This window comes from Patagioenas fasciata, chromosome 15 (assembly GCF_037038585.1).
Source record: "Patagioenas fasciata isolate bPatFas1 chromosome 15, bPatFas1.hap1, whole genome shotgun sequence".
In the NCBI taxonomy this organism is placed as follows: Eukaryota; Metazoa; Chordata; class Aves; order Columbiformes; family Columbidae; genus Patagioenas; species Patagioenas fasciata.
This window is the reverse complement of record NC_092534.1, coordinates 3,380,207-3,406,273: the sequence shown is the minus strand read 5'-3', so window position 1 is coordinate 3,406,273 and position 26,067 is coordinate 3,380,207. Positions and strand designations below refer to the sequence as shown.

The 26,067-nt window shown below is 43.4% G+C and overlaps 2 protein-coding genes across 10 annotated transcripts; one reads left to right on the top strand and one right to left on the bottom strand.

Moving 5' to 3' along the window:
• The first annotated feature begins 21 nt into the window (after positions 1 to 21).
• On the top strand, positions 22 to 10,329 carry SNN (stannin). 2 transcript variants are annotated; one of them, XM_065850774.2, is made up of 3 exons: positions 22 to 148; positions 1,147 to 1,275; positions 7,582 to 10,329. In XM_065850774.2, the coding sequence occupies exon 3, from the start codon at positions 7,661 to 7,663 to the stop codon at positions 7,922 to 7,924; it is 264 nt and encodes an 87-aa protein (XP_065706846.1). In that variant the 5' UTR covers positions 22 to 148; positions 1,147 to 1,275; positions 7,582 to 7,660; the 3' UTR covers positions 7,925 to 10,329. The 2 variants fall into 2 exon arrangements, with proteins under 2 accessions (XP_065706846.1, XP_065706847.1); XM_065850775.2 differs by lacking the exon at positions 1,147 to 1,275 and having other exon boundaries at positions 39 to 148.
• Positions 9,765 to 26,036, bottom strand: LOC136108698 (thioredoxin domain-containing protein 11-like). Of its 8 annotated transcripts, none has more exons than XM_071815252.1 (5): positions 25,889 to 26,036; positions 17,220 to 20,722; positions 15,896 to 16,062; positions 13,817 to 13,926; positions 9,765 to 10,974 (listed from the first exon to the last, which is right to left on the bottom strand). In XM_071815252.1, the coding sequence occupies exons 3-5, from the start codon at positions 15,941 to 15,943 to the stop codon at positions 10,359 to 10,361; spliced, it is 774 nt and encodes a 257-aa protein (XP_071671353.1). In that variant the 5' UTR covers positions 15,944 to 16,062; positions 17,220 to 20,722; positions 25,889 to 26,036; the 3' UTR covers positions 9,765 to 10,358. The 8 variants fall into 8 exon arrangements, with proteins under 8 accessions (XP_071671353.1, XP_071671355.1, XP_065706843.2 ...); XM_071815254.1 differs by having other exon boundaries at positions 20,670 to 20,722; XM_065850771.2 differs by having other exon boundaries at positions 17,220 to 17,304.
• Positions 26,037 to 26,067: the final 31 nt, after the last annotated feature.

The following is a 26,067-nucleotide window of genomic DNA, read 5'->3' as shown; positions in this document are numbered from 1 at the left end:
CCGGGCCCTGCGCGCCGGGCGCCGATTGGCCGCCGCGCGACGCCGCCCGGCCCCCGATATAAGGCGGCGCGGGCGGGGAAGGAGCTGTAGCGCCCGCGGCGGCGGTGGGTGCGCTGGGGGCTGGAGCGTGGTGGGGCAGTGACAGCCGGTGAGCGCCTGGGGCGGGGAGCGCGGCGGGGTCGATTCCAGCGGGGGAGGCGGGAGGCTCGGCCGGGCGCGGTGCAGGGCCCGAGAGCTCGGGTGGGGGCGGGCCCGCCATGCTGGGAGCCAGGGCGCTGAGCGCGGGTCGCGCCTCGGGCAGGATCCCGCGCTGGGGCAGGGCCGGAGCCTCGGGAGCAGCGCAGGGACCCCGGGTGCTTCCCCTCCACCCTGGGCTGGGGCCGCCCCTTCCCGGGCGCCGCCGCGGCGGAGCGGCTCTTTGTGTCTGCGGCGGGAGGGTCCGCGCCCGGGCGGCGGCGGCTCCGTTCCGGCCCTGCCTCGCTCCCCGGCGGAGCCGGGGCTCCCCCCAGGCCCCGGGGGGTGACTTGGGGCGGTGCCGGGGCCGGCCCGGCCGGCAGCTCTACCCCGTCCTCCCGAGTGGCCCGTGCCGCCCGCCCGGGGGCTCGGCCCCGGCTCCCGCCGCAGTCACACAGTCGGTCACACGGCGGGGCCTCCCGGTTCCGCAGCTGCAGGTCGGGTGGGCACGGGCCGCGCCGCCACCGCCGCGCTCCCCTCGGCCCGGGGGCTCGTCCCGCCCGCCCAGCGCCGCGGAGCTCGGTGCGGGCAGCTGGGGATGTGCTGCAGAGTAAGTGCAAGGTGACCATGATGTGGACGGTCTTGGGAGTTCACAGGAACGCGAGTTGTGGAGGATGACTCGTGTTCCTTCCTCCGAGCACCCGCAGCGTAGCCTGCTGTCTCGTGCTCTTCCTTTTCCTGACGGGAATGCAGGTGCGGACATCTGTCAGGTCTTGCTTTTGAATAGACCTGAACAACTTGTACGACTCTTGCCTTGATTAGCAGGTAGGTGAGCTGGTATCAGATCTGCTTTCCCCAGCTGCCTGTACCAGGAGCTAACGGTTAGACACTGTTGTGTAACTCTGGGGAGCCAAGAGCAAAAGGGACTCGGGATATGGAGCATCTAGAGACCAGAGTCATCCCTCTCCACAGGGGAGGAGCAAGGAGGAAGACTTGCCAGACAAGATCCAAAGCCGGTGTGACCTTCATTTTTCTCATAAGCTGGTTCTGAAACTTAGAGCAGACGACTCTTAGCCTGAGCTCCTGAGCTACTCAGTGCAGGTATGTAATAGACTTTTGGAGTACTTGTGGTTTGAAGACTTGAGCTGAGTATAAAAGCTGCTTGAATATCAGGAATGTATGGGTGCTATCTAGCTGCTGTTAGACAAAGCCGTTAGAAAACCCCAAACCACACCTTCGGAGAACTACCTCCAATGCGTAAATAGGAAAAGGATTTTTTATCAGCAAACTTAATGTTGCCATCTCAGCAATTTTTCTAATACATTGAGTTAAGCTATGTTACTTCTGATGACTCAGTGTCAGAAGTGCCCCTGTTATCTTGTCAGGACAGACCTCTCATTAGAGCTCCATGTGGATGTGACACAGATGAATATAAAGGTAGAGTGTGACAGATGCTTTGCCAGCCATGCAGTTATGTTTGAAGCAAATATCGTCTCAACACCACAAACCTGCTTCTAGTTCTACATAAACTGGCTGGCTTGCCTGACTGGCAGTTACAGCATAAACCTTTTCCACTTGCTGTGCTGCTGAGAAGGTCTGTCAGCTCTTGAAATCACATTGTTAATAAGAATACCAGTGACCCCACTTATTTTATTTTGGAAGCGGTGAAGGCTGAGCACTCCTGTATTATGAAGGGCTGAGTTTCTATGGCTGGGTAGTGGGGGTGGGGTATGTTCTTGTGTGCCAGTGGCAGAATTACAGCTCTGATTCCCCCAGGGGGTTTTCCCCTCATCTTCCATCTGCAATAAGGATGCTCTTGCAATGAGGATGCAGCATTCCTCACAGCCGATCTTACTGGCATGTACAGGAAAAAGCATTTTTCACAATTAGTAGCATGTAGTACAAGCTGCTTTACTTTGTCTCTTAAAGATCTTAACATGGAGGCTTTTTAACTGAGCTGTTACTACTAAATCTTTATTTTTTCAAGCTGAAGGCCACTCTGGCAGTTTTATTCTCATTTCCTTTGACCTGCCCCATTCAACTTATTTTAGGTGAAATACTGCAATAGAAAGTATACCTCCCACCTTCCCCCCAAACCCAAAGACTTAATACTTGCACATTAAACATAACTACTTGAGGACTTTGGTATATTTGGGTGAGCTATGCTAGACTTGCTTTTGAAGCCTCTTCCTATAGCTTTGGTGTCTATGGTAGCAGTATTTCTTTTCAGAAACGTGTCTGCAGGCATTAATGATAGCAAACTTAGCAGCAGAATGCCTATAATCATGGAAAACTTAGTTTAGAAATGAACACCAGCCTTGTATTGAATTTGCCCCCTAGCAGCCTTCTGCAATTTCAACGGCCTTTCTCTTTCTGTGTTACTTACAGCTTCTGAATTGGATAATAAAACTTCACAAACGAAGTTCTGAGTAAAAGCTGGTATTAGGCAAAAAAAGAGAAAAGAAGCAGTTATTTATGGAAAAGTGGTTTATAGCTGATGTTTTCACTGCTTGATTGCTGTAAGAACCGAGATTGGCTATTTGCAGTTCCCACCAGTGAATCTGACTAATCTTGCTAATGAGTAAATACGCTTAGATGCTTTGATAGCAAGCGTGTTAGGAAGGGATATAGCACTTCAAGTGCCACCAAGTATATATGGATGGTGTTAGCAATCCCTTTGAAGATCAGGAATTTACAGCTTTTAATATCTGACAGTAAAAGTGATAAATGCACTCAGTGCTGCACCTGATGTAGGAGGCTGTTTTGGCTCAGGTATGCTTGAAGGGAAAAGCGAGTCTGAAAGCCAGTTGTAATCCCCTTTAGATCAATTTAAGGGGATCTACAGAATGCAGTATTTCTCCCATCAAGAAGTGGACTCTGGAGACAACTTAATCTTGATTTCAATCAGTTGCTGGTGGAAAGGGTGGTGAGGTTGCAGTTCTGCATTGAGAAAACACAGAAACCAAAGGCCTCTCTGGTAGTTGTTACTAGTATAGTTACAACATGCAAATGTACCGTGCTAAGGATGGAATTAAGGCTGCGGGAGAGCTTTAGCTCTAGGTATACAGTGACCTAAAGCCAGACAAATAGCAGCATGAGCTAGCAACAACACTGAGGCTTTCAGTGCCAGAATGCTGCAGGTGTTTGAAATAAAACTATCCAGAGCTAATAAAATAAGTGCTGCCACCCCAGTTATTATCCTGCACCATTAACTAGCTGTTTGTACCACTGCCAGTCTGTACAGTAGCTTAGTACCTGACTTTATGTAGAGTGTTGGCTCCATGTTCCTGGAGGGGAAGGAGAAGTGAGTCTGTCTGCAGAAGGAATGACTTTACACTTTATCTCATTAAGAACTGAAGTGCTTTGAGAAAGTGACCTTGAATTTTATTGTCCTTGTTCTAGAAGGTGAATGTTCATGGAATAACCTTTCCAAAAATAAGTAGGCTTGTTTTCTCCTACATCTCTTAGCATTGACTATGGTCTGGTGCGAAGATGTGATGAGATTTCCAAACAGAAGCTAGAAAGGGCTTCTGGATGCAACCTGATTATCTTGATAGTATTGAAGTGAGATCACACTCATTTCTGTGCTTGGAGAAAGGGAATTTACTGAGCAGTGCATCCAAAGGAAGTTGCATTTTTTTTTTTTTTCCTGTCCCAGAGTTCAAACTGAGGCAGATCCTTTGAATTTTTAATCAAGTCAAAAAGCATTAAGAATTTGAAAGATGAAAACCTATGGCTTTGGCCAAGAAAGTTCTTTAAGAGGAATCTGTAAGTGGCTGTGTTGCACTCAGATTTGGACTGGAAATTGTTTAAGAGTAAATCAGTCTCCTGCATCCTGGAGGTCCCAGTAGTCAATCTCTGACACTTTCTACCGTGCCATATCAAAGCAAAATCACTCGAGAGACAGGAGAACCTAGCCCAGCTAAACTAACTTTCTAGTGTAAACAGAGTGAGCATATATGTATAACATCCTGCCTCAAGTACAGGTCCTGCAACTTTCTGCTCTGTTTATATCTGCTATTGTTAACATCTCAGTTATCTTGGAACTATTTTAGTTGGTGGTAATAAATACAAATGACCTCTTAGACTGGAAGGATGAGTCTGATATATTCTTCATAGTGTGTGAAGTTAGGAGCAAGAGTTCTACAAGAAGAGTTGATCTCCCAGTTGTTAAATCTGCCCTTTTGTAAAGGACTTGTGAATTTATTCCAGGAGGAGCTGTCATGACTAAGCTGAGTTGACTGGCTAGAGCAGAGGATTAGGAAACAAAGCTGTCATACCCAAAGGAATTAGCATGTTCTTCCTAGCCAGCTGTGCACTTTGACACTCTCTAGTTATGCCCCTGACTGGCATCTGCTGTAAAATTTCGTATCTTCTAGAAGCACTGGCTGTGTGGGAGTTGCCAGTGACTGAAGTCACCCACTCATGGAATGTAAGTGGGTCTGCAAGGTGCCTGCTGAGAAATGAGCCTGAGGGAGACTTGGGTCTGATCTTTGGATGGTTTAACATCAAGATATTTCCAAAAGGTAGAAGTAGGTGGTAAATTGCCTCACAACTTCAGGCAACCAGTAGCAGTGTTATTAATTGTGTCATTGTGGTGTTAAACAGAAGTGTCCAAGGACAGTAAATAAGAATTAAGTACTATGCAGCTCTTCACACAAGGATGGCAATAAATTCCTACCTCTCGTAACTCTGCTGAACTGCTCCTGTGTGTGCTTTGCTCAGAAGCACCTTTCCAACAGTGGACTTCCTACTTCAGCTGTATTCCTTGGGATCCCAAGAGAAAAGGAATGGTAAGAGCCCAGCGTGGAACCTAAGACAAAACTTTGTCTCAGGACAGAGGCTTGCAGCCTTAGAGACCCCGGTTTCTCCCTCAAATAGGAACTTACAGACCTGCCTGTATTTTCCAAGTCAAACCGAGGCCATTGCAGTCTGCAGCTGCTAAAAAGGAGGGAGGAGAAATTATTCTCTTACAGTCCAGATAGATGTAGGTCCTCTGTTAGCCAGACCTAACATCTAGCTCTTGCTTTCAGACTTCTTTCTCAAGACTGCTTGGAAAGGTCTGTGCCTTGCTAGATGTTATGCCGAGGTCTAAAACCTCTCCTGGTACAGAGGATGGCGATGTGCAAAGTTTCATACCTTTTATAGCTGATGCTGTCTATGCACTGGAAGTCTGGCCCGGGGTAGCATTTGCAATGCTAGTGTCCAGTACTGAAAGCTGTTTTCTAGGTGACAGTAACTGTTTAGCTCTAATGTAAGGTTATGATGTGCCGCATCAAACTGCTGCACAGGCACAGTGCTAGTAGGTTGCCATTGCTGCTAGCAATTGTGCAAGCTGTGGAAGGCTTAATGTGGACACACAGTGCCTGCATGAGAAGCAGGGTAACCCATCTGTTGTGCTGATGCTGTACTGTTGTGGCTGGATCAAATGGTGCTGCAGTTCAGACGTGCCCTGAGGAAAGCAAACTACATGAAAGTCACTTGTAATCACCCACAGCTGATCACCCTGTGTTGAGTAAGCACTGCAGAACCAAGCTGATCACAACAAAAATCATATGCCTCTTCAGCTGCAGTGGGCACACAGCTCTGCTGAAGGTTTGTGGTGTGGCTTGGCCTGTTTTCTTGGGCAAAACTGGGTCTGCAGTACTTGGTTGGTTATATCAGGTATGCTACAAGTTGTTGGTTGCTGTCATTTACAGGGCTGGAAATGTAGCCGGAGTGTGTGCAAGTTAGTTTTGTGACACTTGTGCTGGACTTCTCTTTAGGGGATGTGTCCTTGCTGACATGTGGCAGTGCGAGTGGGTCTGCCATTCCACAAGTTAAGGAATAAACTTTAGTCTCCAGCTTGAGCTCTGTTGGGAAAGACAATGCATTGTAATTGCCTTGACTCTCTCACATGTTGAAATTCTGGTGAGAATTCAAGCGCAGTGGATAATGCTCACAATAACCTAATGGTTCTGACTCGGGGTTAGTTAAGACTGACTTCTCCTGAGGGGTTTGAATGAAGGTGTTGCTGTTACAGGTGAGACACTGCAGAAGGATGGTGAGGAAGAGCCTTTCCAACAAAGGTATGGGGCCCTCAACAGACTGGCACAGTGGCCAGGAGATCCTCCTGTCACTGCACTGCCAGTCTGTGGCACCTGCCAGGGGAAATGCAGACATTGTTTGTCACTTGCAGCTGCCCTTAGAACCATTGGGGACTGTATGGGCTGTACCTGAAACCGTAGTATTGACCTGATCCCCAGAGCAGTAGACAGATAAGGGATGTTCCCAGGTGGGAGCCAGCTCTGGTCTCTACTGAAGCCTTCCACGAGTTCCTGTCCTGTTGAAGGCCTAGGGCAGTAGGAAAGAATAGGTAATGACTGACTTTTGTCTTATGGCCCAGTTGAAGTGGGGGAACATAAAGCTACCAACTTTGTAAATAGTAACTGAAATTTAAGGCAAGGCTCACATGACCCTTTAAATAGTGTTGTCAGTTTGGAAGTGAAAGTAGCAAGAGACATGATGTATACTTACTATTTATTTTTTTTTTTTTTTACCTGCCAGAACTCAGCAACAGCCTCAGGAAGTCTTGGAGCTCCTCCTCTCTCCCATTTTCCTGCCTGCTGCCTCTGTTCCAATTTTGGCTGCAGTCCCAGCACATTGCCTTGCTTTTGTGGTCTGAAAGCCACTAAGAGGAGCAGAAGCTTAAAATAATGAACTTGCCCTTGTGTTTTGTTAGTCTTCAATAAATCTAGCTCTACCTGCTTCTTTTGAAAAACGCATGTAAAGCAACATCTGTGTTTTATCAGGTCAATGAAGAACCAATTAATTACCATGTAGTCAACATCAGTGTTATGGACAAGTTTATAGTAATGTATTAGCATTGCAATTACCTTTGCAATTAGCTTACCAGTCCTGGAACTCTTAGTATGTAAGATGGATGTTTGTAAACTAAATTTTAAAAAGGGCCAGACTTCTGACTCAAATGTACTGTTTCCATAGGATTCCTTTTGGAAGACTAAAGGTAGCTGAATTGCTACTTTGTCATGGATTTGAGAGCTCACCCATGATTTAGTATTTGTACAGGTTTTAAATGTCTATACTGAACTGTACTGCTGCTATACAGTCTGTGTCTTGTCTCATCCTCTAGCTCCCAGGAAAAAGTGTTACCTCTGAGCAGGCTGACCATGTGCTATCCTGAGAAGCATGTCAGGAGTTGAAATAAGTTTAGCTTTCATTTGCATCTTCAAAGGCAGTTTGAATAAATAGCTTAACATGAATAAGAACTGTAGGAGTGTGAGAAGCCGAAAGCACTGAGTGCAAGAGGGTCACGCGCCACTGCGAAGGCTACCAACCATGAATAGAATGTTGCTGAATATGGTAAAAGTGCACAACTTCATTCAGTGTCTGTTTTTTCCACTGCAGGAGTTTGAAGATGCAGCAAGCCTGATAGTGAGGACAGAACAATCTCCTTAAAGAAATCTGACAATTGGAAACATTGACCATGTCTATTACGGATCACAGCCCCACCACTGGTGTGGTGACTGTTATTGTTATTTTGATTGCTATTGCGGCTCTCGGTGCCTTGATACTGGGCTGCTGGTGTTACCTGCGTCTGCAGAGGATCAGCCAGTCCGAAGATGAGGAAAGCATTGTGGGTGAAGGTGAAACCAAAGAGCCCTTTCTTCTGGTGCAGTACTCTGCTAAAGGACCTTGCGTAGAGAGGAAAGCAAAGCTAACTCCAAATGGCACAGAAGTACACAGCTAACTTGGAGCAACACGTGTATATGGACCATGTTTATAATGTGTGTAACCAGCAGAACAATCTATACTGTGAAGAACCTGGTCACATGCACACTACTCATCAGAAAATGCCCAGATGAGGCTTGAATAAGCTTTGTTTGCAACTGCATGCACTGAGAAGTTGCACTTTGCATCAACTGTGTACCCTAATTCCTTTATGACAGGATCTGATTCACCTGGCTTAATGTCCATTGCTGGCAATGGACACAGGGATATATTGGTGTCAAGAGACTACTAGCATTTTTTTGTTACTTGAATGTTTAGCTGAGCCTATTTTGATGGAGCTACTACTGTAATGTGAACTACTCTACAACTGTGAACTGTAAATAGGCTGCCAGAAGCTTTTTGCTTTGTGTTCCACAGCATATGGGAATAATGTCATGCAACTGTACATAACTCACAAGGGGACTCCTGAAGCACAACTGTAGGTGGGATTCCAGACCCTCAAAACCAAATCTGCAGTGAAAGCTTCCTTCTGCTACTAACTTGAGTGCACAGCCATAGAGAAGTTAGAACTCCTGCTCTTAGCAGTTCATTGGACTGATGCGGAATACTTTCTCTGAAAAGAAGGTATAAGCCTTCAGTAACACATGGAGGGAGGAGCTAGGAGCTACGAAAAGGAAATTATTTCCTTCTAGTTGCAGCTAGGTAGATGAAGCTTTTGGCTGCTAGAACTGAGTTCTCTATGTAGCTACTGCAAGGAAACTGCTGCTTGGATGGATTCCAACCTGGGAACTAATGATGGATACTGAACCCTCAGGGATGGTCCAGAAGGTTTCCAGGGGTTTGACAGGGCAGTAGAGCAGGCTCTTCTCTTCTGTAGGTCTGCATGCTGGAACTGCAGAAGTGGTTACTTAATAAAACTGGCATAAGTGCAAGTAATATGATTTTTTTTCCTAGAACACCTGTTTGTGTACTTAACAGTTAGGGTGTATGTTAACAGCCTGTTGTAAAAAGGCATTTTAGTCTACAAACAGCCAGCTATAGAATTAAGTTAATGTATCTTGTAGCTAAGTTTCAGTCTTTCCTACAAAAACAAATGTTGATACGGGGAAGGGAAACTGGTCAGTTTGTAGAAGTTTTTTAGCCAGCAAAGGCCTTCCAGATATAGACATCCCTTTGTTTCCTGCAATGGGAACTGTACAAAGATGTGTTAAATGGGGAGTTTGGGATCTCAAAGGTTTGGGGAAGAGGAACAAGACGACTGAGCCACCCATGGCAGCTTGCATATTCTAAAACTCTTAGGGTAGGCACACATACTTTGAGGCCACTCACCTGTTTTCTGTAACTTCAGCCATAGCTTCCTCATGCCTACTGACATTTTTAAATACTTAATTGCCTAGCAGGAAAAAAAAAAGCTACTGTAGATCTGCTCCCTGAAATAAGTGACAAATAATGAAGTCCAAGTTCTTCAGCTCTATAGGAAGCAATAGATTTGCTTCTTGTCCCTGTACATATGGAATTACTTAGTAACACAGGCCTAGCAAACTTGCTTGAGAATTGTAAATATATGCAAGACAATAATGGCCTAGTCAGTGAAGTCTTGTCCCTTTCTGCTACAGTAAGATGTTGACTTGCATTTTTAGTGCTATGTTGGTCTTTTTAATTGAAGACTATATAATTTGAAGCAAAAATTAATGCTGCCAGTAGCAAAAGGCTCCTGCTGTTGCCTCTCAAGTACACTATGGGTACAGCTGATTGAGGGCTGTTCTTCCCTGGCACTAGTCCCCTGAGACTTGCATGAACAGCCAGACCCATGCACTTAAACTGCTGTATTCTAGGCCTCTCACAAAGCAAGGAGAAAATTATTATTTCAGTAAGACTTTCTTTAGATTTCAGTAGAGAACAGTTCACACATGGCTCTTGCAAGTTTCAAGACAGTCATAAGTTGTGTACAAAAGTGATACCAAGTGCTGAAGGTCTGGAACAGAACAGCTGTAGCAAGATGACTTTGTCCATTCAAGTTTACTGATTACATGGATGAAATATCTCTATTTTAAAATAAATTCAACACAGAAAATGCAGTATAAAGGGCAAACTTCTGAAATTATGGCAAAGTATAAATCAAAGGTCTGATTGCTCTTTTAGCAGCTGTAAGAGAAAGCCAGCGAAAAAGAACTGGTCCTTAGTCAGAGGGGCTGCCCCTAAAAATCAGCATCTTTCACTTAAATGGATGGGTGTTTGCAAGTTAGCACAATAGTGAAGTGCAGAAAGTGTTTTCCATATTCCTCTTCTCTTTAGATGTGGGTATCATAACTTGTTCAAGTATACAAAAATATATCATTTGATTTTTCTTTTTCTAGCTCATGTGGGGGAAGAAGTCTTTATTTACAATGAATTTCAATAAAATTTGCATAAATACCTACCTAACACTGCATCATTTGACTTTGTGTAAGCAATCATTCTGTCCTGTTTCCACTACTGTGCTCTGTCTCTGTGGTATTGATATTATCAATCCTTTTTTCCTCGAATGCGGCAGTAGCTTTTGAAACTGATACAGCATTATCTTCAGAAAGTGTTTGCTCTGACTGAAGGAATTCTTTAATTTCATCTTTGCTCTGTAGCTTTTCTTCCCTCGATGCCACCAGGAATCTCAGGAAAGTATTCTCTTTGAGGAGGTTTTCTGATGCATCAGCTACTTCTTGAAGCTTTTCAGCCATTTCTAGCAATTCCCGATTCTTGCGGTCGTGTGTGGCCTGGAGCTGCTCACTGGGGAGCTGCAGAGTGTTGTGCTGCTTTTCCAGTGCATGTTTTTGCTGCTGTAGTTTCTGCTGCTCTCTCCTGGCTTCAGAAAGCTGTGCTGCTGTGTCGTAGGCCTGATGAAGGGCACCAATTTCTGATCTCAGCTTCTGGATTTCTCTCTCTAAGTGGGAGATGCGTCCTTGCTGTAGAACTGTCTCTTTGTGGGGGCATTCTTTGGTACAGGGCTCTGATGAAGAAAAGCTTGAGTGATGCAAAATAAGATTAGGAAGGTTAATTGAAAAGTCTTCAGGGAACTTCATACTTTGTTCCTTCCTAGAAAGATGCAACAAGTTACTATTAAAACATTCAGATAGGTAAGCAATGACAACTTTATCCAAGCATCTGCTGTTCAATTCCAACTCAATACCTTGGGGGTTTTTATCATCATGGTTAACATAGAAGCTAAGAGAAACCTGAACTCACACACCAAAGATAAAGGACACATTATTTTCTCTTGGTGAACCCTTTAACCTGTATTTCAGTCTGGCTGCTGTAAGCATCTCTGCACCGGACTGGTATTTGAGAGCAGAATTTTCTGTCAGATTTCAAGAAACACATTTTACTAAGTATCCTAATTATGGGTTAGGAGCTTGAAGTATATATGGTAGCATCACTGTTGGGCAGGTGTGATCAGAGCATACTAATGTTAACAAATGTTAAAAGCTGAAGGAGAGCATACATTATTAGAAGTTAAATCCAGATGTATAAAGCTGGTGGGAAATGACTATTTTGAGCCTATATATCTTATCCTAGAAGAAGCAACTTACTGTGTGCCAAGATCAGAAGGGTACTGTGAAGAGTAAAAACGTACAACAGGCTTTTATACAGTAAAGAGCTCTTTTAGCAGCAAGGCCTTTTTGCTGTCAAAAAAACCCAATATTTTTACTTATTCCTTTGTCCTCATGCCACGGGGGTGATCAAGGAAGCAAAATAAACAAGATTCTGGTGGTGGGTGTTTTTGTTTTCTTTTCCTGACTCATTATATGACTGAATCCAAGCTGAGCATATGAAGAGCTCAGCCTGTTAGCTTGTGCAGCAGCCGCAGCTGATAGTCTGAACCTGACAGGAGTCCAAGCTGCTGGAAAACCTACAAGTACCAAGTTTCTTCCTGAAGACTACTAACCATCAAAAGACACCCACAACCTCCCCCTGTGTCAAATATTAAAATTATTGCCCTTTTTGGACCATGTGCATCCTTCTGTCACACAACATAGGAGCCTACAGTGTCCTCTAAGGACCAGACAGGAACTAACTCTTCACCTTGTCTTTCTGAACCAGATACATCTTCATCCTTTCACGTTCCAGTATAACATGAGTTTGCTGCCTCCTGACTGTTGCAGTAGAGCTGCTTACGCTTCAGCACATTTAACTGGGAAGCCCACTAATAGTTTATCACTTGGTGTCATCTTTAGTCTTCAGCAGTGAGAAGCATGATTCTCTTTCTTCAGGGAGCCATCAAAATAGGGCAGAAAAGTTTTGTTTTCTCCCATCTGATTGCCAAATTCATAACAAGATCAATGCTGTGTTACGTGCATCCAGACACAGGTAAGTTACGCAAGTCAGAAAAAGGATATGGGATAAACCCAAACCAAAATCATTCCAAAGCAAGAAAGCCAGATTCAAGTATAATGGCTAAGACCTCAATGTTGACCGCTGCTGCTCCTGCACAATATACACTGTGGACAGACAGACAGACAGTCCTCTGTCCCCACACGTGTGACACCGTTCCTGAACTGCTCACACCGTGCGTCTGGAACAGGGGAGTTGTTAGTTACCACTTACCGTTGCCTCAAAAATCCTTTCTGTGGAATCCAGCTCATCAGCATATGGAATATAAACATATGCTGATTTAATTTATTGAGAACTATTTATTGTATTGCAGGTAGAAAACACATACCATATTTTATCAATAATTCGAGAGCTTCAGCCAGATGAGGCTCCTGTTCATCAAAATTAAGCTATTTTTGGAAGCATAAGCAACAAGATTTTTCTTCCCCCGCAGACTTCTGGTGATCAACCAAGTTACTCCTGCAATTACAGTTTCTCAGCTGATTGTCAGCTCACATCCAAGTTTAATGAATCATGACATGATTTTGGCAAAAAACAGTCTGACTCATGATACAATGGTAATATTTTACTACATCATCATCCATTCTTTTTGATCAAAAACACAGCAGGTATCAGAAAACCTAAAAGACCATTTAAACCAAACAAAAAAATAACTGTGTGGTGGAAAGACATTTGGAATAGAGTTAATTTGCAAAAATTGTCTCATAAGGCAAATGCATATGGAGCTGCACAGAAAGCCTTCATATGAAACACCTTTGTAGCCAAAACTAATATACAACTGCTCTACTGCTACTGGTACTACGAGTTCAGTCAGAATAAAACAAGGATGCAATCAGAGCAGATGCTGTAAGCATTGATGTTATTATCAAATACATGAATAAGAAAGTGTAGGTTGCACTGAAACATTAAAAACCCTGGACATGTCAAACCAAAACATGTCTTTTATATATATATTAGGCACTTGTATATATATATATATATCCATAAACTTGTTTTGGCTGGGATAATTTTCTTCATAGTAGCTTCTATGGTGCTACGTCTAAGATTTGTGATGACAATAGTGTTGATAAGGCAGGAATGCTTTGGTTATTGGTTATTTGGTTATTGCTGGAAGTGTTTCCGCAGCATCGGGGCTGCCTGTTTGTCCCTGTGCTCCATAGGGCTCAGCTGCCCCCCGGGGTTAACCCACAACAACAGCTTCTCAAATACTGTACTACAGGATGGAATTATTCGCTACAAATTATCACAGATAGGGGTAAAAATTATTTCCTGTTGCTGTTGCATTCCTGAAATTCGGAAGCTTCAAGGTTAAATGCACTGTTTAAAAATTCATTTTAATTAAACTGCACAACTATTGCAGTGAGATTGAAAACCACCAAATTTATACAGAGGAAAACTAACGCATTCAAAGAAACATGCAGACGATGACATTCACATCTACTATTGCAAGATTAGAGAGAGAAAAAAAAATACTAATTATTTTCCAGGCAGATGACCTCAATGAACTTACACTATTCTAGAAGGATGACATTAGAATCTTTTTTACCTTGCCACAGTGAAATTACCTGGATGCAAAAGCCAAGCAAGTGGAATATAGATGTGTACAAGAGAAGCACAGAATCCACACCACTGTGCATAACAGAGCAGCAAGACACCCTAGAAAATGAAATGGAGAAGAGTTTGATTATTTATTGTAGTTAATCTGCAGTAGAGGACCGGTCTTCATGACAACTAAAACTTGGAACCCTTAAAATGCAAAAGCAAACTATATCCTAATATTAATAAATTTTATTATAAGCTACATCCTGATGCGGTTTGTCTACTGAGTTAACACACAAAAACTCTTAGAAGCAAAACTTTTCCAGAAGTTCAAATGACTTGGAATAGAAATATTCTGAGCATTACTCAGTAGAGAAACCCTCATCGTGCACAGGAAATCCTGTGACCTGGAAACAGTTTGAGACAGAACGTACTGGGAGCAGAAAGGGGAAGGAAATGTTTATCTCCTCACTCTGATCTTAATTTTTCCTGAGCATCCAGAGTGTTTATCTGCGGGGCTGGGCTGGCGACAGGACACTGGGCTGGATGGGATCCTTAATACGAACATAGCTATCTGTTCTTATGTTGTACATACCTCTGTACTTACAGATCTATGGCAAAATTGAAATGGAATTAATGCTATAAGAATTATATTGATATACCTTCTTCAACAATTTAATACCATGTTCACCTGAATTTAATCCACATTTACTTACACTGCTAACATTAGAAAACCCTGCATTTTCTGAAGGTAGACTCACTTTTGCACATCCTCAGGACAGGTTCTATGTGGTTAGGTATACTGTGTCTTATTCAATAACTTGCAAATAAATCGCATATGCATTTGCATTTAAGATTACAAAAGGATCTTGAGAAGCGTACTAAGGTTTAGTGCATTTTCACTTAAATTTCCTAAACTAAATAATCCAAATAATCCTCTTCATTTTGTCCTTTTCTTTATGGAGAGAGAATTCCTGAGGAGTTTTTGTGTGTTAACTCAGTAGACAAATGGCATCAGGAATTATCTGTGTCTTATTCAATAACTTGCAAATAAACCGCAACTGTTGTGTTGGTTTGGTTGGTTTTTGTTAATTTGTTTGTTTTTCCCTGCTCCAATTCAGCCAGGTAACTGAGTATTGACAAATTGGGGTAAACCCACTTTAGGGCTCTACCTTGAAAACACACAGATTTCTCAAAATAAACATAAAACAATTTATAGGTTGGTTTCAGAGGACAAGAGGAAGGGCTAGTCTCTGCTGGTATTTTAGTATACAGAACAGCTGAGCAAACATCAACACTACTGTTAATATATAGATGTCTTCTGCAATATAAAATATGTTAGATGCATCATAACTTTCTTTTTCCCACAGGCAAATTAGTTTAGATTTTACTAATTCCTTCAATGCATCAGGCAGTCAAGTATCACAAAGTATGAGGTTCACTTATTTTAAAGCAAATCATTCCATCTGGATGAGGGGATCGAGTGCACCCTCAGGGTTCAGAGAAGGGAACGGAGCTGGTGAGGGGCTGGAGCACAGGTGTGATGGGAGCGGCTGAGGGACCTGGGGGGTTCAGCTGGAGAACAGGAGCTGAGGGGAGACCTTCTGATCTCTGAACTGCCTGAAAGGAGCTTGGAGCCAGGGGGGTCGGGCTCTGCTCCCCAGGAACAAGCGCCAGGAGCAGAGGAAACGGCCTCAAGTTGCACCAGGGGAGGTTGAGGTTGGATGTGGGGAACAACTTCTTCCCCAAAGGGCTGTGGGGCATTGAACAGGCTGCCCAGGGCAGTGCTGGAGTCACCATCCCTGGAGGGTTGGACAGGTGGAGATGAGGGTAGAGGTGGACTTGGCAGTGTTGGGTTAACTGCTGGACTTGATGGTCTTAAAGGTCTTTTTCTAACCAAAATGATTCTATGACTTTGGGTATATGGAAAATTGTTTCTAATGTCATCTAGAACACAATTCTACTGCTTGGTTAACTACTAAGTAAACTACAATACAGGAAATTATGATTCATACTGTTGACTATAGTCTCACTTTAAAAGCAGTCATTTTCAAAATGGCATTATGTTTTCCATTCATAAGCTTACCTGCAAACTTATTTTTCTTATTTCAAGCACTTGTATAGTGGCTACCATACCCAGTGTAGACCCAACAAGTGACTGATTTTGATCCAGGACATAGTGCACTTCTTCTTTTAGGTCAACAATGGCAGCAAATTCCTTAAGGTGAGCAGATCTTGAGGCTCCTCGTCAGCCTGCGTATATCCAAAAAGCATTTGAATCCAGTAGACAGAGATTCAAGGTTTTGTTGGTCCTGCAGCTCAGACCAGTAACGTTAGTGCCACTAATGTTAAAGTCAGGAATAAAACAATTCCTGTCCTCAATGTGAGGAATGGAATGTTGGGTGTTACCTTTCTTCCCATGCAAAGAAAATGCTACTTTGGGGTCTGAAAGATGGTCTTCTCACAACTTATGAAACTTAAAAAATGCCTGTTTATCATCCTGCAACATGCAGTGTAATAGCTAAAGGGACTATAGAAACTGAAGAAATTGCTGTATTCTATGGTATTTGATATAACTTGAAAAAAGGTCACACAAGAACACTTTGACATCAAGCATTATAATTAGCATGGGATGTCAAAGCGTCATATCTAGGAGGTGCACTGTATTAAGATGTGGTCTATAGCAAGAGTTTGTTACAGTCTTCAAGAATTCACTGTTAGATGTTTCCAACCTGAAAATGCTCAGTTAAATACTTGACCCCTCATATCACAATCTAACCTGAAGATTTTGACTACGTACATAGAGAAACACATGAAGAAATTATGAACAGAAAAGAGCTTTGTGATAAGAAATCTCCTTTCAGCGAGCTACTATCAGAAAGTAAATGCTGCTCTTGACAGCCTCGTTTTTTGCAACTGCCTCACAGTCAAGTGGTTTCATTGCTCGATGAAACCTGCAGCAAACATCTCCAGGGTAAACAAGTTGCATAATATCTCTCTATCAGAGGGAAGCTATACCAGACCAACTGGAATATTTAGTATCTCATTTCACATTTTGATACAGATAAATGCGCTCATCTAGTAGAATAAAATCTGAAACTGAACATCTTATGTTGCACTGCTTTGATGTAAATAAGTGGTACCTATTACTAGAATGCTGGTCTGTGACAAGCATCCCTGAATTCAGTCTGCCAAAACCAAGACAGGTTAGTACAAGAATAACTGCAGTTCTTTTCGAGTCTTTCCACAAAGCTTTCCCCAACCCTATCCGGTAGCAGTCTAGCTTTTATTGTGTCTATTTCTAGCTTGGCTAAATATTGTATCATAAGTTATTTTTGGTTTTTTCCTCATTGCTTCAGACACTGCAATGTAAATTAGGCCTCCTGAACTCAGCCCTGCTGTTCACCTACCACAGCTGCTGGTTTCTCGTTCCACACTGCCCTCAGTGCTACGTGATCACCACGGCGATGGGTTCAATGGAACAATGAGGTCCAGCTGAAAAATAGCCCAGGGAAATATTTTTCAGCCACATTAGTTTCTCTGTCTCATTTACTGCACAGCTACACGAACCCCTGTCCTAGGCAGCTCAGTCAGAGGAAGAGAAAACCAGGAGGTGTCTAAGGGATGCATACAATGTGAAAGTCAGATTAGTTCTGAGTAGTTTTTCAGTTGGGTTATATTTCAAGTAAAAGTGTCTGGTTTACTGGAAGGTCCTTTCTTCCTTGTGTAACCACCTCTGGAAAGATGGGAGGAGAAACGTTAATAGAATGAGGTGGATTCTGATTCTGACTGCCAGCCCTGTTGTACACTCACAGCAGCCTGAGACTTCCAGACCATGAAGAATAAGATGATTCCATGAGACATCTTTAGAAAGTGCTTTTTCAGTAAGAGAAAAATGTAGTGGGAAGAATATATACTAATGCTATATGCCTGATCATTAACCTGGTTAATTAGTGTCCTTTTAATGATCATAGTTAAAATTTCCTCCCTGTTACAGTCTGCAATTATACATGAGAAGAATGTCTAAAATGCCGTATTTCTTTTCTCAAGTACCACACAATTTTTCCTGTTCTTCTGTCAGAATGGAGAGATCCATTTGCTAATACCAACCACTCTGCTCGTTTTAACAAAACTGATCACTTCCAGGTGCCAGCAACTCACAAGGAATCTTGCTCCAGCAAGCGATATTCGTCTTACAGAAGAGACCTTTCAACGTAAGAGGTTCCCAGTTTTGAACACAAGTGCGCTGAGAGGAGCTCGGTGGCAGCGACTCCCACTCCATTGCATGTAAGAACCTCCAAACAACCAGTAACTGCTGCAGCACCAGCACCTGCATATGGCTGATGTGGCACCTACGTCCAAGCTGTTAAGGACCTACAGCTGCTTCCATGTAACCATCTGCATGGGGTTACGGTTAATTGCTTTCACACAGGCAGTTAGGAATAATCAGTTGAACAGGATTTGCCTTGCTGCTGTATAAAGTGGGAGGATAAAGTATCAGAATGTGACACAAGGATAGTTTAAAGACACATGAGGAGTGTTGGTGTTGCTAGACTGGAGTTCTTCTTTCCATGAAACAATTTTCAGGATCTATCTCAAAGCCAGTGTCTGTAGGAAAAGTTCTGGAACAAACCTAAGGATGTCAGTAGTGAAGGGTCATGAGTACCATCTCCTAATGAAACTCATATCTAGCAATACAAAAATCTTTAATTGTAGCATAGCCTATTTTTTGCTTGGTCTCTACATCAGCAGAATAGAAAGTGATGTGCGATGTCAATTAAATCAAACAAATAACAGACCTGCCAAGAATATCAATAATTACAGATCAGTAAGTTCACAGAAACTTTAAGAATGAATAGAGATCTTCAGGTGAGTAATTTTTATTGGAAAGCAGCCAGCATGGATTTATTACTGAACCATCCCTCAAGTCTATCGTGGTTCTCTGAAGGAAGGAGCAAGTGTGCAGACGTCTGATCTACTCAATGCAGCATATGGAATTCCCCAAAAGCCCACAAGAAGTTACCAAGCACACTGGAAGAAACTAAGGTTATAAGGAATAACAGGGAAGGTCCTTTTCTAGATTAGCAGAAAAGAGAAAACTATGGGTAGAAATGATTGGTTTTCCACAAAGACAGCCAGCCAGGATGTGTACTGCTGCTCACATAGTTCAACATTTCTATAAACACTTTAGAAAAGGGAGAGAAAGGTGAAGAACATTTGCAAGGGTTATTGGGAATCATTGAAACTATGTCTGACTCAGAAGAGTTGTAGAAAGACACTACTAAATGACTATGTGATGAAAGAGCTCTGAAATTTAAAAGCCAACAAATGTGAAGTAATGGGGACAGAGAACTAAAACAACCCCACAGCTACTGATTAACTTTTGCAATTGGATAAACGCTTTTACTACTCACTTAAGTTATTTCTATCCTGATTTGTATTTATTTATTTTTATGTTTTGGCTATATCACATTGAGATAAGGGAGACTTCTTTTTGTCCAGAATATCAGGCGTGTGCTGGCAGGCAATTCCTGGCTCCTTTTATCTGTGAGTCCAGGAAAGAAAACAGCAAGAGGAAAGAAACGTGTTATGTCTGGGGACCAGAAGAACCAGTATTACATACCACTAATTCTATACCGTAGAAATGCAAAGAAGCTGGTTAACACGAAGGCAGCGTTTCCACCACCAGAGCAGAGCTGAGCGCTGACACCACACCAAGGCACACACCAGCTCCCGCGCAGAGACAGAATCTCCACTCCTGAAGCAAAGAAATTATGAGGTCCCTGGACACATTCTGTCTTTTTGTAAGTGAATGACGCTTTTTGTCTAACTAGAGAAGCCGCATGTTTTCTTCCTCTGTGCCTCAGAAGGATGAGGCTGTTTTTAGTAGCTGGGCTAGTCAGATGAGACATGACACATGCCAGTTTGGATTAAAATGGAACTATTACATCTCTACAGTTACAAAAATAGAAGAAGGCTGATTATAGGTACTTACAGGTACCTGGAGTTATGGTAGGAACTGCATGTCTTTCTCTTGATCTAATCTTATACATTTCAAGATTTTAACTGCTTTCCAAAGGGGATTTTTCCCCTTGCTCTCAAAACTTAAAGTCTAATTCATATCTACTTCTAGTTTTGCACTGCCATCCTCACACACACACACAAACACCCACCCGCAAACAAACCAACAAACCAAACCGCAGAACCCGCGCTTCAAAAAATGCAGAATCCGAATCGCCACGGCTTCAGTCGGCAAGCAGAATTGTTTTCACGGGGTTTGAGCGCCCTCTTGTGAGGACAATACAGAATCCAACAATAGCCACGATGTGGTTGAGGAACGGACATAACGCCACAGAACTAACACCAAGTGCTCTTACATTTAGCTGGATTCTGTTCATCAGTATTTCTTCGAAATAAAAACGTGCTAATTAACATTTGAATACAAGAGAAAATGCTGCTAGATTTCAGTATCTCTTGGTGCGGTTCAACTGAAAAAAAAAAAGCTTTGACTGTTTATCTTGGTACGTTCACAGTACTCCTTAGTTTGGGCACGCTAACACATTCAATGCATTTCAATATTCCATTGAATGTGAGCAGATCTCCTGGTTTTCTTTGCTAGATACTTTTTCTGCCAAAAGCTGGCTATGGGAATTCGAAAACAAGATTAAAACATCCAAAGCTTCAACAGATTGGATGGAAAAGGATAACTACGGGCTTGAAGTCCTGGCAATCAGTAAATTGACAGGCAACAACAAAATACCCTGCAAACAAGAAAAGAAGGGCACAGGAGCTCTTTTAAGTGTGGAAACGTGCTGAGTAAACTTCAGTTCTACATGATGCCCTGCAAATGAACCACTCACCTACTAACAACCTTCCAACCTGTTGCACACTCCGGATTATACATAGTGCCATCCTTGCACAGAGAACAAGACAATGAGGATGAAAAGTGAGTGACAAGCAACTCCTCCGCGACCTACTGCTTCCTCAATACAGGAGGCCCTGACACATAATAGAATGAACCAGCCAAGGAACAGAACCGCACTGCCCGAGTGCAGCCCGCGGATCAGCTGCAAAGAGGTTCTATCGTGCTTTGTCAGGCTCTGTCAGGATCTGTTGGGCCCAGTCAGGCTTTGTTGGGCTCTGTCAGGCCCTGTCAAACTCTGTCAGGCCCTGTCGAGACTTGTCAGGCGTTGTCGGTCCCTGTCAAGCCCTGTGGGGCTCTCTTGGGCTCTTTCGGACTATCAGGCCCTGTTGGACTCTGTCAGGACCTGTCAGGCTCTATCGGGCTTTGTTGGGCCTTGTCTAGCTCTTTTGGGCCCTGTCAAGCCTTGTTGAGGCCTGTCAGGCTCTGCCGTGCCCTGTCAGGCTCTGCAGGGCAAGAGTTCACATTGTCTCCCGATGTGCAAAGCAACAGTTTCAGAACAACGCATCTAGGTCATTCTTCGTGTCAACAAAATGCTAAGAGCAGGACTGATTTTCAGCATTGCTGAGCACTCAGAAATTCATGTCAAGAAAATACACAGGAACATCTTGCAATAAGCGGTCATTTTGTTTTCCTGCATACCCAGGTTCAGAAAACCAATGGTTCCCCAGTGCTTCTCACTGCCCTCAGTCAGGAAAGCCATACCTTCTGTTACCTTTTCTAAGCGCAAACATCTGTTTTAATACACACCAACCTGATTTGTGTCGAAGCCATAACAACATCTTTAGGCAATGACATGTGATGGGGGGCACACACTGAAACTATGGAATTACACAGAGAAAGCAGTGTCCTGACATTCGCAAGGGTTCGGATGCTTTTATGTCAAAGGTGTTTTTTGCAGGTTATGTTCATTTTGTGAGAACAAGTGACAATGACACACAAGCTTCGCTTTGGAGATACGTCTCAATGCGCATCAGTTCCAGATGAGAACAGGTCTGTCCATAAAAAAAAGATTCTTACAAATACCAGTCCTGCCTCAGACCATCCAGATAAAAGCTGCAGACCGATGTGGGTTGTACATGTGTGTGCACGAGGAGTCAAAGGGAAATCCACATACTTAAAGGCCACCCTCCAGCACTGGCCTCGGTAACTACAAGTCACTGGTGACTTCCCATGCGTTCTCCTTCACTCTTTCCGTTTCACAGAGAAGCTGTCAGGTACTCAGCAAGGAAACACGGACATCACTGTCAGGGAGTTACTGTGGAGACATCAGCATTTCAGAGATAGCAGGGAGAGAACAGATAAGACTTCAGCAAGGAATTGTTGCTGTGCCACTGAATAAAGCTCAACAAGCAACAAGATGTTAGGCCTGAGGCAAAAAAAATTGGCAGTGGATATGACTTTGTTTTTCTTGTTTCCAAAACCAAAGTCAAATTACAATAGAATATGTTCTTGGAGCAAGTGAAGAATCTCTAACCTGTTGGCAACATAACTTACACACTCTAAGCCAGAGACGGGTAACATAAGTTACTGTAACCCATTCCACATCGCTATGGGGAGGCCACAGAGACCTCTCAAAATCCACTTGCAGAGATCAGAGATGGGAAATACAAAAAGGCAGCTATATTTTTGTTTAGTTACTACTTACACTAGATGGCATTGTTGAGATAATATAGGCATAAAAGAATTACAACCAAATTACACTCCTTGTAGGGTGAAATGGGATTTTTAACTATAGGTTAAGATTCTTGCATCCAAGTGACATAAGGGTAGAAAATTATAATCATGATAATAATGATGATAACTCCCAGAATATTCCCAAATGGCAAAAGCTGTCTTTTTCAGAATAACCAAAGCATCAAACAGTCAGTGTCAAATTCACTGCTCTGTCACTAAAAGTTTCCCAATTACATAGATGCAGCTGAAGACAGCACAGTTTTCAGAGTCTAGTTACTGCTGTCCTTGTAAAGCTGTGACAGAGATGAGCTGATACACCTGCATTACAGCTTCTCATTACCTCTCTGCATCTGATTGAGTTCCTCCCCCGCTATCTGCCAGGTAACAGACAGTCCTCTCCAGTTATGCTGGTTTTGAAAAAAAGTCTCTCAAGATTTTGATTTTAACACAAATTTCCAGCAATAAAATACATACACATGTCATACAAGACAACAGCAATCAGGGTGTTAGCATGACTTTAGTGACTGGACTAATAATTTTGATCTGAGACAAAAATCAATAAACCAATGAGTAACTCTGAATGTTGAATGTTTTTTCTTCTGTAGTAAAGCTTTCCCCAAAGACTTTTACCTTTTCACAGCTCTCTGGAGGTTCACACTTGAACTTGTAGCTGTTGTTGGGTTTTGGTGAGGCAGCATATTTTGGCAAGGGAGAATTATTCCTGTTCTCTGCAGGAAGAGTATCTCATTACTTCAGTGTGTCACACTATTAAAAAACAATAGCTATCTTTACATGTCCCCCAAATTGAAACCCAAATCATTACCAATGTTATAAAATTAAGGAGCATATTCATTCACCTCCAAGTCTTCATTTGCAAATAAGCTTTCTATCTCAATCCCTTTCCTCCTTTCTATTTCTCCTCATATCACTTTCAGGCCCCTCTGCAACCTGTGTTCATTCCTGGCCACTTTCTATTTGTGACTGCAAACCTGAATCTATGGTCCTGTGCCACCACCACCTAGCCAAAAGAAACGGACGGAAACCATATTCCTTAAAAACCAGAACAAGATTCTGTGGAATTATGAAATTCTTCTACTATATCTCAGAAGATTTCTAGTAAAAAAGAATAATTTAAAAACCACAGTTAAACTTTTATGGGTGCATGTATGAAATGCTGGAAGGTTGCCCACGGTGTCTGAAATCATAAAAAAATACCTGACACAAGCAACAGGATGAGCCTATTTTTGCTGTTCCACCTGTCACTGTACCCTCTTGATTCTTCAACTTGCTTAGAGCACTTGAAGAATCTATTATTTAAAAACAAAAACTTGTCTGGGAAGCACATTCCTCAGTCACATCTATCGAGCTCCAATTAGAGAGCACTACATATGTGGGCACACAGTATTTGGAATAAATTCAGAAAAAAAAGATCACTTAGAAAGAAAAAACATTCTACCATTTGTCCATGGATGGGGGAAACAAAGCCCTTATTTTACTACATGTTCATGCACATAGCAAAGGGTTAAAGTTTAGCACTGTTAAACTCTTAGAGTTATACAGCACCTTCATCTCTGGAATATGCAAAAAGATCATCTGCAGATGAAATGGGTGAAGTTATGCTGCAAGTGGGATGGGGACAGTTCAGCTTGGGCAAAGGGAAGAAAAAGTTACTACAAAAAGTCTCAAAACAGACCTTTTGTCTTTCCCCCTGTTTTACTGAGATTTCTTGTTTTATTGGAAAATGAATTAAATCACAGTAATCACAGAGGAAAATGTTCAGATTCAAGCTTTTCCTCTTTCCTTCTTTTTGCTTTCCAAGGGACTTCTCAAATACCTTTATTAAAGAATTACTTAGACTTCAGCAAAGCCTTTGACACGGTATCCAACAGCATTCTCCTGGAGAAGCTGCAGCCCATGCATCTGGGGAACAATTTCTTCCCCAAAGGGCTGTGGGGCATTGAACAGGCTGCCCAGGGCAGTGCTGGAGTCACCATCCCTGGAGGGTTGGACAGACGGACATGAGGTTCTCAGGACATGGGGCAGTGCCAGGGGTGGGTTGTGGTTGAACTCGATGATCTTGAGGGTCCCTTCCAGACAAAATGATTCTATAATTCTCCTGACAAGCTCCAGCTGTTTCCAACAGTCTGGGCATTTGACAAGGTTGTAAACCAATTGCTGTGAAAAACTGAGTATTGGGATTAAACATCATATTTGTACATTGTATAAATATTACTGAGTTTGTATGATTAATTAGTTAACAACTATTCTAAGCAGTATAAACTTCTGCTTTTGTTCCCCAAACCAGCTCACTTAGTGTCCATTTCTGAGCCTAAACCCCAGCTGCTGAGCCTGTTTTCCAGTCCCAAAAATGCAGGATTTAATTTCTATTTCTGAGCCCAAAGCCACACAACTCAATCTGTTTCTGAGCCCCAAATAAGCTGCATGAGCCTGTTTTCAAGTCCAGGAACAGAAACTTTGTCTTTCTGGCCCAAAACCAGCTGCTTTCTGGCCCCTTTGCATCCCCGTGCGTGATGCTGAGCGCTGCGGGAGCTCAGCAGAGATTCTCCACAACCAGAAGTGTGAAGCTGGATGGCCAGAAGTCATTATACCAAAAAAGCCCTTTTTATTTTTTCCTCTCTCCTGGTCAGCCGGTCCTTCCTACATTCTCATCCATGAAACAAATGGAAATCTTAAGTAGCCAAAAAGTTACCAGAAAACCTATTTTTTAAGGTTAAGACATAGTTTTTGTATTGCCAAACAACTCATTAAAAAAAATATTTACAATTATATAAACAGTTCATAAAAGGTTTTTCTTTTTATCAAAATTGTTTTGGTCAAAGCTGACTCATGTTAGCCACAAAACAGAGTCCAACAAACCCTGACAGGGCCTGACAAATCCCGACAGAGCTTGACAGGGCCCGAAAGAGCCAACAAAGCCTGACAAGGCCTGACATGGCCCCACAGAGCCTGACAGAGCCCGACAAAGCCCAAGAGTCCAACAGGGCCCAATAGGGCCCAACAAAGCTGAACAGAGCTCAACAGAGCCCAACAGAGCCTGACAGAGCTTGGCAGAGCCCGACAAAGACCGACGGGGCCCAACAGAGTCCAAGAGGGCGCCGCAGGGCTTGAGAGAGCCCGAGAAGGCCCGACAGAACGCTGCTATGCCTGACAGAGCCCGACAGGGTCTGATAGAGCTCGACAGCCTCTGACAGGGCCCAACAGAGCGCGATAGAGCCTGAAAGGCATCGACAAGGCCCGACAGGGCCCAACAGAGCCCAGAAAGGCCCAACAAAGGCTGACAGAGCCCAACAAAGCCCGACAGCTGCTCTGGCCAGGAGCTGTGCTCAGTGCTGCAGCAGACACAGACACTGCCATGCCCTGGCAGTGAGCGATTTTACCAACTCCGGCTTGCCCGAGTGGCTCCGGCTGTGCAAGGGGATCTCACACCGCGGGTGCGGGGATGGGCAAAGACAAACCCACCCAGCGATGAGCTCCGCGCTGCTCGGCCGCATCCCTGCAGGGGTCAGTCCCCGGCGAAGCGGGAGGGGAGGGCGGGCGGGGCGGCAGCGTGTGCCGGCTCCGGCCCCGGCCCCGCGGGGTGACCGCTCGCATTGTGTCCCTGCCTCCCCCCGCCCCAGCCCCGCACTGAGCATGTGCGC